Source organism: Myotis myotis, unplaced genomic scaffold, assembly GCF_014108235.1.
Source record: "Myotis myotis isolate mMyoMyo1 unplaced genomic scaffold, mMyoMyo1.p scaffold_m19_p_1, whole genome shotgun sequence".
Taxonomy (NCBI): Eukaryota; Metazoa; Chordata; class Mammalia; order Chiroptera; family Vespertilionidae; genus Myotis; species Myotis myotis.
Genome location: NW_023416313.1, coordinates 90,902,391 through 90,915,458, shown reverse-complemented (window position 1 = coordinate 90,915,458; position 13,068 = coordinate 90,902,391). Strand labels below are relative to the sequence as shown.

Below are 13,068 nucleotides of genomic sequence, written 5' to 3'. Positions count from 1 at the left end.
GCTCTGGACCACATGCAGAGGGAGCTCAGAGTTCCCTGTTCTCCCATCACGACACCGCAGGTCAACTGCGGTGGTGAGCTCTGACACTCCAGGCAACTGAGCAGGCCTGAATTCATTGGAGGCTGCCAGATTCCCAGCGTGCCCTGCCAAGTAGCCAGATGCCGCCCAGGAAAAGCTTTCCACTGGCTCTGCCCCCGGACAGTTTGGCACAATTTCTGTTCCAGGATGAGGAGTCAGGCTGGTGGCAGTCGGGAGCATTTGTCCCCGCTGGTCCTGCAGGGCAGCCGGGCCAGAACCAATACCCAGGGAATCTGGGAGTAGAGAGAGGAGTGGGGCTGCTGAGCAGAGTCAGGGCACCCTGCCTCCTTAGTGAAGAGAAGACTGGGAAGACTCGACATAGACCAGCAGGATATGTCGCTGTCCCGAGTCGCTGCCCTTGCTCTGATTGCAGGTGCCTGAGGGTGTGGGTGGATGAGGACAGGCCTGTCCCTTCCTACAAGGAGCCACTTCTAGTCTCTGCTTCTGGTCCTTCAGGGCTTCTCACAGGCCTCACTCCTTTTCTCATGACGATCTGCTCAAAACCCAAAACTTAAGGAGACAATGAACTAAACAGGGAGAGGCAATGAACAAAAGGGAACAATTGAGGAGGTGCCTGTTTAAATGATCAGAACAGGAATTAAATTCATGTGATTTCGACAGAAGTGTCCTGTACACAGTACCTTCTCTTTTCTGAGTTTCTTTGTGACGGGCACAAAAAGTGAGCATCTGTTATTCTACCTTTAATGCCACCTGGGACTCTGAGTGCTAAAAGCCATGCAGCATCCTACGCTGATGATGACTTAAAAGCTGCTAAATTACCTTCCCTGAGCCTGGGAAAAACACACCCACGCACCTTTGCACTAAAGACTGTTATTTGAGAGCAAGGCTTAGAACACTCGCAATGGAACAGAGTCCTCTGCCACTGCCGCGGGTCTTGCAACTGTATAGTAATGAACTCTACCCAGTGGAACAGCTAGACATGACGTCCTAAAAACAAGGGATTGATGGTGTTTCGCTTTGTTCAGAATCCCTTCAATTCCCTCCATTTATCTGAGATGATCCAACAGGCTGACTTATCATCCACCAAAAGCACACTTTCGTTGGTGAATAAGGTTGCAGGGCCTGTGGAAACCCCTGGGCATAATGTGCATGGGCACAAATTTAGGAAAACAATTGGCTTCACCTGGGGTATCATGTTTTTCCAAGCGTTAGGACTCACGCTAAAGTGGAGGAAATCCATAGTTGATTTTTGTCCCCAAATCCAGAGGTTTCCTCATCGTCACCAGGATCCCAGAGTGCTGTCCACATAACAAAATGGTACAAGCTCCCAGAGCCCTGCCTGGCATCCCCTTCAAGAACCAACCCAATTCTCCGAAAGCAATCCTCTTCCTCGCTAGCACCGTGCAAATGGCCAGAGATGGTGTCACTGAGAGTGCATGCCAGGAGCCCCAGGCTCCAAAGTCTGTTTCTGTGCACTGTAAATGGGCTATTCTTTTTTAAATACATTTCCATTGACTTCAGAGAGGAAAGGAGAGGGAGAGAGAGAGAGAGAGAGAAACATCAATGATGAGAGAGAATCACTGATCAGCTGCCTCTCTACTGGAGATTGAACCCACAACCCAGGCATGTGCCCTGAACCATGACCTCCTGGTTCATAGGTTGAAGCTCAACCACTGAGCCAAAACGGCTAGGCTTAAACTGACTTTAACCCTCCCCCAGCAGGCTGCTACATGAATCCACTACTGTGGTCCGCTCTCAAGGCTCTCGGGCCCAGCTGAAAGTTCCAGTGCAGCTTCTGCCCCATTACCAATTTTGCCCTCAATTCCGCTCCAAGAGTCAGAGGTTCCGAAATTCAACTCACTAGTTGTAGAACCTCCTCCATATGCAAGCCTCGCACTAGGCTCCATGAGAGCACAAGGATGAATATGATAGGAAGCCTGTCTCCAAAAGGCTGAGACTCCATCAGGGAAGACTGACAATCAACAATGGATTAAAATTCAAGGCAGAGAAAGTAAAGGCCCAACACACAGACAAGCGAGCTGTGTGGAGGGACCAGAGAGGAAGGATTCCTAGGGGTGGGCATGGGAGCTTTATCAGGCAGAAGTGGAAGAAACAAGGTGATGAGCAGGGACTTCAGGCTTGAAAGGGTCTTTGGAGAAAGTTCAGATGAGTTGCTTGGAGACTGTGATGGAGTCCTGGCAGTGCCTAAGAAGCTAGTCGATTGTCTGCAAGTCCTGCCCAGGGCGCCTGCCCACAGAGCCAAGTCAGGCTCAACCCCTGGGCCTCTATTACGCACGGAGAGCATTACATTTCTTGGACTGGGGAAGAAAGCAATTGAACCCAGGAGGTGGGGAAAGACAACTGCAAGGGGCGCTGTCAGGGAGCCAGGAAGAAGAGAATGAAACCAAAGCCTCACAGGTTTGGGAGCTGGATGCCTGGGAGGAAAATGGAGCAGGGAGCGAGGCACAGAAGATGAGGACAAAGATGAGGTCTGGGAGGATGGGAGGAGCCAGTGAACGAGTTCCTTTGGGGTCTGCTGAGTCTGAGGTGCAAATGAGGGCACTTGGCTATGTCTGAAAACAGCCCAAGGGGACTCAGTTCTCTCAACTTGTGGAAAATCACAGACACCACTTGTCTGAATCCAAGGGCAGAGCATTTTGAAATAAACCGGAGGGTGTTTTTTTATAAATTGCCAACATTTCTCCAATAAATTAAGGCCGCGTCATTGAATCACTCTGCTCAGCTTTTTGCTGTCTTTGTGAGGCAGCCCCTCTGGAACAGAGCAGGACAGTGACAGGTAGCTGTGGACTTGGGCACCTCCTACTCTAAAAAGACGCATTGGCCACTGCATAGAAATAAACACCTATACTCAGAGAAATGGAGAAAAGCTGTTTTCTTTTCCATTAGAGTCATTACTGATGGCTGAGTTTCCTCAGGATGAGGTAGATAGCTGTCCAATATTATAGGATGGCAGCATCTATGTACCCACTGTTACCAGCTCATAAATAATAAAACTGAAATCAATAGCAAAAGCCAACCTTATTTAATGCTTATGGTATGTCAGACACAGTTCTAAGCACTTTACTGTACTATTATTCTATTTACAGACAAAGAAATCTAGGCATATCGAGATTGACTAACTTGCTCAAGATCACTTAGCTAGGAAGTGATAGAACCTATATGCAAATACAGATAGTCTCCCAAGCTGGTTCCCTTAACCACTGTTACCTACTGCTTAGAGCCCAGGCGCCTTGATTCTGGTCCTGAAGTCATTTAGCCCTCCTTCCAGGGGTAGTATCCATCTGGCCATGAACTGCCTATGCTTCTTGCCTCAATTCCAGCCAGGAAGAAAAGCTGGACTATTCACTGATCAGACAAGATCCCCAGGCCAGTAAGTGTTCCCTCTGACTGGCCGCTGAGCTTGCCATTCATCCAATAGAAGAGCCAGATCTTTCCCAGCTTCTCATTTCTCCTCAAGGTTTTTGCACCTCGCGTGCTGGGCACAGGGTAAGCCCAAGACTGTTGTTCAGCCAGGGGGGCAGCGCTCACAGCAGCTGTCATGGAAGGTACTGCTACTCTCCTCCTTCTGCGAGTCTCTTTATACCAAGGTCACATGCAGCTTCTCAGAAGTTGTGCGCAGGGACTCACTTGCCTGATAAGCGTAGAAAGTGAGCAGTAGGAACTCACTGAGGGACAACTGCTTTTCCTAGGACCTGGAGGAGGAGGGGGTTGGAGCAGTAAAGTCGAAGTGAGGAAGAGAAATTGAATGAAGTCCGAGAAAGGTGCAGAGATAAAACTTGATCCAGGCCTTAAAGAATAAGTAAAATTTAGTCAAGAGGCAAAGGGAAGTGCCATTCAAAAAGAAGAAATCACATTAAGAGACCCTGGACCAGAAGTGCATAATTTTCTGAGAAAAAAAAATAGTCCGGTATGATGGTAATGGGTACAAGAAAGTGAAAGGACAAGATCGAACACATTTGATGCCATGCGGGTATCATAACCATACCCTGTCATTTGAATTTGGGCTGGAGGCAAAAGGAAGTTGTCAACAATTTAGAAAGAGGAGAGGGCCATAAACAGCTAAGAAGTAAATATGGAGCTGGGTGGAGGATAAAACGGAAACCGAGAGTCAGTTAAGACATGATTGCTGTATCTAGATTAAAATAATAACAATTCTTATTATTAAAGGAATCTGAAACAGGACTATGGCTTAGACTTTTCAAACAGCATAAATCCCTGATCTGAGAATCACTAATACTGATGATGGAAGAGCATTGTATTTCTCCGGTGTGTTGAAACCAAGTTGATTGAAAGCTGCTGTTGGAGCTGTAGTGTGCCTCACTTGCAGTCTGGAAGGATAACTGGATTCAAGAAGAAATGGAAGCAGGGATGAGCTAGAAGCTAGTATGAAATGACACATTTGAGAAATTTGGTAATCAGTTGAATCAGAAGAAGGAGAAACTGGGTTGGGGAAAGGTCAAAATTCAGCAGTGGAAGGAGCCATGGCTCTGAACTCCAGGCCACTACTGTATCAGGAGCAGGGACAGGGGAGACCTGCACCAGGACAGCTCCTTCACTTGCCTGCTGCTCTGCTCCTTGGTAGCCAAAAGGGGCCCCTGGACTGGATGATTCCAGGCATTTGAAGGGGCTCTCAGACCACCTTGGAAGTCAAATGAATGCCTCCATGGAAAAAGAGAAAAGGATGTAGATCCACTGGTTCTTTTACAAACTTAGTGTCTTCCTGGCATCTGAAAAACAGTGCCAAGAACCCTGAAGCTCTGTTGCCCAGGCACAGGGAAGCAGTCTGAGCTTGTCGTGATGCCACCTCTTAACAGGACTTGTTTTCCTTAGGGCCAACTCTGTGACATGGAATCCACACAAGATGATGGGCGTCCCTTTGCAGTGCTCCGCTCTCCTGGTCAGGGAAGAGGTATGTCATTCCATCTGTGGGGTTTCATAAGAGTAAATGTGTGCAGTGACAGATTCAGAACACGGATGATTTTACAGGCTGGAACAGTGAGTTAGATCCAAAAAGGGGAATTGTTAATGAGGATAATTGTAAGGTCTGCTCTTATGCCCTCGGATAGTCTGGTTACAATTTGACTAGACAAGATAGTCATTTGTTACACGTGGCTAAATTGTCCTACTTGTGAAAAAGCCTAGGACGTTAGGTTGTAATCTGTGGGGTTAATAATGGGTCAAGAGAGAATTACTATTCACAAAACATTAATGGGATGAAAGAGTGAAGATTCAGGATGAGGGAGGTGGCAGTCCTCCACATCCTCTGGTTAAAACACACCTGGCGGGGGTTGCTTATGTTTGTGCCAAATGGTATATGTGACCCTATCAAGCTAGAGCTTGAATAGTAGAGAAAGAACACTTGGTAAGCATGTAAAAGAAGGGTTTGAAAGAATTAAGGATGTTTAAAAGAAAGAAGGAAGGAAGGAAAAGAGGAAAGAAGGAAGGGAGGGAGGGAAGGAGGGAGGGAGGGAGGGAGGGAGGGAGGGAGGGAGGGAGGGAGGGAGGAAGGAAGGAAGGAAGGAGGGGCCTGAAAAGATAGCCTGTGTTTAAATTACTCTCACGTGGAAGAGATTTTGTTTTTCTCCTGAGGTTTCAGGGAACTGGGTTAGTAACACTGCTTGGTACAGATTTGGTGGCAAAATTAGAATACACCATGATTTTATGTCTGAGTTGGGGGGTCAATAAATGAATTGACTCCTTTTCTGAAAATTAAACTGCCCAAAAAATAATGAATGCTTTATGTAGAAATAAATGCCTCATCAAGGGAGGTGACTGAATGAAGTTGGACAATCACTTATTAGTAAGAGGATAGAAAGGATACCCTCATTGGGAAGGAATAGGTTCATAGCTCCCGGATTCCTTCCAAATCTATGACTCTGACAGCATTGCCTTTACTGGGAACCAAGGAATGATGCCATTCCACATATTCTGTGATGAGAGAATTCTTAGTCTTCAAAAAGCTTGGGATGCATTGGGTTAAAGAGTTAAATACAAATTTAATTATTTCTGGGCATATCAGAACCTTTAATATGCAAATATCTGAAAATAAGGGCTTTATTATATAGAATTTCCTACGCTTACTTGACCATGGGAATCTCTTTGACAGTAACTAGTTTACAGCACAGCACCTATTCATGTATTTATCATAGTTTGGGACATAATAGTTTAAAACTTTGTAATGGCCCAGAACCAGGATACTATCTGACCAAGGCCCTTCATGTGAAAAACAGCATCACTTTTATTTATCCTTTTACACAATGAGACTAGTGCTCTCCAACCTTTTAGAACCCATTTGCCGTGAGTGACCTTTCCTATCCCAGTAGAAGCTGGTCTGATCTACCTACCATTCCACACTCTGGGATGGCTCCCTTGGGATTGATGGAACCTTTATGCAAGCTTGTAGAACTGAGGAAGGTTGATACCAAGTTTCTGTGACCATGAAACAAAACAGAATCACCTGAAGAAATTTTTTACTTTGTTGGTCAAGTGAATTTTATTTTTCAAATTCTATGTCTTTCTACTGCCCTATTTCAATTATATTGGGTAATTTCCTTTAGTCTCAAAAAAATAACTTAATGCAGTCCACTAGATATGAAGGCTGAGCTCTAGCTAAGATCTTAGCTGCAATGCTTTTGTTTTAGTTTAGATAATTTTTTAAAAGGGTTCACACTGATAACTTCTACTAAATGTTCACGTTTTTGTCTTTTCTCTGGTCATGAGTCACAAGAGAAAAAATGCCAAACCTTCTATAAAATCACAGTTACGCTGTGGATGATGTAAGAGTCAAGGGATTCCTGTGGCTCATGACAAACTGAAACGTGGTGGGGTTTCTAACGAGGAGACGGGCAGTGCTGTCTAAGTCAGGAGAGCATGATTCATTCACCGTTCTTTGGAAAAGTTCTATCACTTTGCCACCCATTTTCCATAGTAAGCTTATGGTCCCAAGGAGCTTTAATGGTCATCGACAGTGAGACTTTCCGCAATAACTCCCATACACAACTGAATATGAAAATGCAGTGCAGACACACTAACCACTCTTGAGAGAAGGGCATGACATTTGACATATTGGTTATTTAAGACATCTCAGAGTAATAATGTCTTTATTTCTTTTAGATTCCAGCATATAAAAATGATAGCAGTGAACTATCTTAAAAGCTATGACTTCCAAAGAGAGCTCAACCTTAACAGCTAAATGATAAAGTACTTGAACTAAATAGGAATGAAACCAGAGTAGAATTACATTAATAATATTTTACAGAACCAAAGAGTTCCCAAAATATTATATTTGCAACAAAACTAGAATATCAGGATGTTCTCCCAAAGTATGAGCATTACACTCTGATTGTGATTTTTTTTAATGCCTTCTCTGACTAAACTCTGGTAACATCTGACCCTGAGCCATTTATCCCAGAGTTGACTTAGCACAGCCCATCCTGTCCAGACATTGGTCCCACTTTTTTTCCCATTTGATTCTTACTGCTTTCTTTCTCTAGGATAGTCAAGGTAGCTCTCTTTTATTTTTCCTTAATAATTTCCATCACAGAGTTACTCTAATAGAATACCTAGAAAGTCAGTAGAGTTTCCTAAGTTTTCTCTCCTCTTGTAGGGATTGATGCAGAGTTGCAACCAGATGCACGCCTCCTACCTCTTCCAGCAAGATAAACACTACGACCTGTCCTATGACACTGGAGACAAGGCCTTGCAGTGCGGACGCCACGTTGATGTCTTTAAGTTATGGCTGATGTGGAGAGCTAAGGTGAGCGCGCGTAGATCAGCTGAATGTCGACTAAAAACACAAACTGCATCTTAGTGTGATGTGTTAATAATATGAATTATTGGTGTATTCTCAAGCTATCAAACGGAGTGGGCTTTTCATTTCATCAATTGGTGGGAATTACAAAATATCAGCCAATAAGGTGAGGTAAGCTTGATCTCTAAATATTGTTCAGTACCATTCTTTTTGTCTCCTTTCCTTGGCATTTTTATTAAGATGATGATCATCAGCCACGTTTACACAAAAATGTTTCTCTCATGCTTCATCAGTTCCTGCTGCTCCTCTTCCATCTAAAGCCTCCTCACCAGCATGGTGCAGCCGCTTGGTTCTTAGAGAAATAACTTGGAGGACATCAGGTGTGAATTAAACAGCAGGAACAAATGAAGCCTGAAATGAAGGCAAAGGATCCAGTTTCTAAAGTGCTGAAATGAAGGCACCAGGAGAGGGGGGGAAAAGAACAGTCCCAGCAGCCACATAACTTATGAACACACGGTCTCTTAATTCCTTATGTAAAACCTTAAGCATCTAGACAGACAAAATGCCCATTTGGCTTTCAACTAAAAAAAAAAAAAAGCTGCATTTTTTACAAAGTGAATTGATAATAATTATTAAAGTAATAAGTGTAGTCTTGCACTCTGGATCAGAGGTGAGGATAATTGCCTTCTCGCCTCAAAAACTGTCTAGGAATGCCAGCCAGGGAAGGGGAGGTCATCTCTCCCGAGAAGATCCAGGAAAGAGTGAGGCACGATCTTCTCTCTGACATGCCCTCTTGCTCTCAGGAATGAGGACACAATCTGAAAAATCAATAATCATTAAACCCTCTGTTATCTGATATGCCTGAAGAATGCAATGTTTCAAGTGAACCCACATTTTCTCCCAAGATAAACTACTTGAAAGATAGTACCCTATGTATAAATTATTATTCCTTAATCTCTTAATGACTAATGGAACTAAGTGCACTGATGACAGCCATCACGTTAAGTCCAAGATTACTTGATTAGACCAAATTTATTTTTTAAAAAGCCTCCTGATGTAGGATTCTGGGAGGTGCTCTAGACTGCTTCATGGTGCGTGTGTTTAGCAAGGGCACTATGCCTACCCTCAACTCTGTTCTTATTGAGTAGAACTTTCATTTTGTCTGATGAGTATTTTCCTTCTTGACAGATTTCTTCAGTGGTGAAAACTTGGTGGTAGAAAAAATTGTTTAAAATTAGTCCCCCTTTTTTGGCCTGCAGGGATGGTTTAATATGTAACTAATGAATTTTCACAGTAAATCTTTGTGTCTGTATCTTTATGCCAATTGACAGGTTTCATTTTATATATAAATATATTTTTATTGATTTCAGAGAGGAAGGGAGAGGGAATGAGAGATAGAAACATCAATGATGAGAGAGAATCATTGATCGGCTGCCTCCTGCACGCTCCATACTGTGGATCAAGCCTGCAGCCCTGGCATGTGCCCTGACCAGGAGTCAAACTGTGACCTCCTGTTTCATAGGTCGATGTTCAACCATGGAGCCACGCCAGCTGGGTTTGGCAGGTGTCCTTTTAGTTTTCTGTGATTGGCCTCCCTAATTTCAACATAGATAACAAGTGGACTGGCAAATGGCTGAGGACTTCCACTCCCTTTGCAATACAATCAAGCTCACTTTCGGAGCATTCATGTTGCCTTATTATGCCTCTGTGTGGGAAATCACACAGGCACCGCTATTCCCACATGACCAGAGAGATTAGCCAACGTCATACACTGGACAGGATCAGAGTCATGCTGGTCCTGTCATATCCTGGATCAGGTGTGTGCAAATTTAAATTCTGCTCTAGCCTGGTCCAAAGGATCCAGTTTAAAGAACAACTAACCTATCTCCCTCCTACCTAGGGTCCATCCCAAGTGGACCCAAACTTCCAGGTCAGTCTAAGACAGCCGTGGGCAAACTACGGCCCGCGGGCCAGATCCGGCCGGTTTGAAATGAATAAAACTAAAAAAAAAAAAAAAAGACCGTACCCTTTTATGTAATGATGTTTACTTTGAATTTATATTAGTTCACACAAACACTCCATCCATGCTTTTGTTCCGGCCCTCCGGTCCAGTTTAAGAACCCATTGTGGCCCTCGAGTCAAAAAGTTTGCCCACCCCTGGAAGCCAATCCTAATTTCTTTGGCATCCACAGACTCATGGAGCAGATGGCATGGGTGTTAGCGTGAGCATTCAGGCATCAGCCCAGTCCTTCCTTGGGCTCATCAGGAACCACTCAGCCTCCTTAAACCAATCAGCTAGGGCAGCAACATCCAGAGAAATAGATTGCTAAACCCATGAGATTTTTTAAATGCAGCTTATTCTTAAATATGTGTCAGATACTAAATGTCACTGCCCATGCTGGGTCCCTCTTTTCGCTAGAATGACGGGATTGTGTGTAAACAGGAAAGTGGGTTCATCCTGTCTCCATTACAGTTGCTCGCCCTGGTTTGCATTAGTCACTGGTGGGCCAGTTCTAAGAGCTCCTGGGATGAGCATGAGCTGCTTTTCCAAGCTTTCCATTAGCATGCCACAAGCACTGAAGGAAAGCCATTTCAAAAAGCCATTCCCTAGTGTGGCCTGACGTCAGTTCAACAGTCCCGGTCCAAGGCTGCTAGGCTGTTTTTCCTGAGTCCAGACCCTGGGTTTCCGGAGCTAAAAGCTGAAAGGCCTCTGTGACCTTGTTGGCCCATCAGCCATTGGTCCCCAGAGGAGAAATCTAATAAGCTTTGCAGGGTGACAGGCTAGCGAGGCATCTGCGTGCCCCTAAAGATTCATTCATTCATGTGTTCCACAAATATTCACTGAGACCTACCCTGTTTGTTCTATGATGGGGGTACATTTTGTGAACAAAAGCGGGGTCTGGAAATGACTGATTTACATGATGGGCAGGGCCTAAGCAGGCCTCTGGTGTGGGGATGGGGGTGGTCTCTAATGATGCTTCTTATCCACAGGAAGCGAAGAGCCCAGCCCTCCTGTCATTAATGACTTCCATGATTACCCCTATGAATGCAGACGCAAATTTTCCCCTTGAGTAATCAAAATAATTGCCTGGGGAATGGAGGCCCTGGAAAGAAAAAGAGTCTCCATGGAGAGCAGTAATGCCAGACGGGAAAGGGAACAAAAACACCTGAGGGGGAGAACAGTAAAGGAGAAAGAATTGCCAGAAAATCCTCCTCAAACACTCCCTATGTTAGGGAAGACACCGAGGTGGCAGGAAGACCATCTGTCTCGAGGGATCACTCGTCCGTAGCTCAGCCTGGGTGCTCCCCACTTTGCTCGGTCTGCCTGAGTCTCTCTTCTTCTCTCACTTAGGGAACTGCTGGGTTTGAAGCACATATTGACAAGTGCTTGGAGCTGGCAGAGTATTTATACAATATCATAAAAAACCGAGAAGGATATGAAATGGTGTTTGATGGAAAGGTATGTCTTCTGATTTGTACAACCCCAAAATGTTTAGTCAATTGCCATTCTTGTGCCTGATATATTTTTATATGTCAATAATGTACTATAAAGGTAAGTGGATCATTACAAAGGAGAAGCAGGGATGATGGGGTAGCTCTTCTGAGCTGGAGTAAAAATCAAACTCACAAAAAAAATAACTGCAGTGGGAGATATCTGTAATACTATCAACAATAAAAATATATTAATAAAAAATTTAAAAAGTAACTGAATAAGGTTATGGAAGTCAGGCACTTCAAAGGTGATTACGGATTTAAAAGCAGGAATTGTATTTAGAAGCTACAGCATAAGTAGATGAGAAATGTCCTTGGAATTTTCAAAATTGCCACTTTGTGCTGAGTGAGTGTGAATCTTACTTTTCTCTATGTAGCCTCAGCATACAAATGTCTGCTTCTGGTACGTTCCTCCGAGTCTGCGTGTCTTGGAAGACAACGAAGAGAGAATGAGCCGCCTCTCAAAAGTAAGTGCTACAAACTCCTCTGATATGGCGTTGATGGTACATTGGGGCTTTCCCATGAATACTTTTATGAATATTCATAGGTCTTCAGGAGAAATCCATCCTTAAGCTTGGTGCATGGACTCTCGCCCCTCTGTGGGCTCCTGCAGAGCCAGGGCATGCAATGCTGGTATATCCAGACTTTTAACAACTGTACTTGCTGGCATTGACTGCCCTGCCAAGTGAAACTGGTGCTCAGTTACAAGCACAGAAGAGACTTCGGGAACCAGAAATAATTGGAAAATATAGCTGCTGCTGATCCTCTTGAGATGTCAAGGTCAAGGCTGCCCTATGGGGCCGTTAGAGCTGTGGTGACTCCCAGAAGGTAACAGAGCAGGAGCAGTAATAAGGACCACTGTGTAGTAGGTGGTGTGTCCCAGGCTCAGCTTGATCTAGCATGACATCATGTCTCTCTCACAGCCATTTACTTTGGGAAGCACTGTTGTCTCTCTGCTCCACTGATGGGGAACCTGAAACACAGGGAGAAAAAGTCACTTTCCCAAAATCACACCCACGTCTGACCCCAGAGCCTGAGAGCTTGTGCTATAAATTATACTGCTTTTTAACCTGTGGGTCGCCAACCTGACCCTTTCACAGGGGTCGCCTAAGACCATTGGAAAACACAGATATAATTACATATTGTTTTTGTGATTCATCACTATGCTTTAATTATGTTCAATTTGTAACAATGAAAATACATCCTGCATATCAGATATTTACATTACAATTCATAACAGTAGCAAAATGACAGTTATGAAGTAGCAACGAAAATAATTTTATGGTTGGGGGTCACCACAGCATGAGGAACTGTATTAAAATGTCGCTGCATTAGGAAGGTTGAGAACCACTGTTCTAGAGCATGGGTGTGTGTGTCTGGGGTGGAAGGGATGATAGTCATGTTTGCAGGTTTAGAGAAGTTGGTTCATTGTAGGAAATCAAGCCAAGGGCATAATGGAGTGAGGATGGTCATATTGGAGAAAATTATAGGTTCTGGCAAAAATAAAAAATGGCCTGCTACTGGTTGAGAAGAAAAAAATTCATTTTTTTCTGGAACTTTTATGGTGACTTCTCCATGGTATATATTATCTTAACAATAACTAATTTTATTTGAAGAGTTAGTTAGAAATTAGGTATTTCCATTTTCATTGGCTTTCACTCCTTTAATTCTCTGAGCAGGCAGAGAATGCATACAGTAGTTTGGCTGACTCCATTTGTTAAACTGATAAATTATTGCTGGGCTGAGGGATGGATCAAGATGGGAAT

At 44.0% G+C, this 13,068-nt stretch overlaps 1 protein-coding gene across 1 annotated transcript in view; it reads left to right on the top strand.

The window, feature by feature from the left end:
- GAD2 (glutamate decarboxylase 2) overlaps nucleotides 1–13,068 on the top strand; it is a 60,795-nt gene that overhangs the window by 35,861 nt on the left and 11,866 nt on the right. The window contains exons 12-15 of the mRNA XM_036344842.1: nucleotides 4,891–4,969; nucleotides 7,667–7,816; nucleotides 11,163–11,270; nucleotides 11,680–11,769. Coding sequence (XP_036200735.1) covers nucleotides 4,891–4,969; nucleotides 7,667–7,816; nucleotides 11,163–11,270; nucleotides 11,680–11,769 — 427 coding nt within the window. The remainder of the gene's footprint in view (nucleotides 1–4,890; nucleotides 4,970–7,666; nucleotides 7,817–11,162; nucleotides 11,271–11,679; nucleotides 11,770–13,068) is intronic.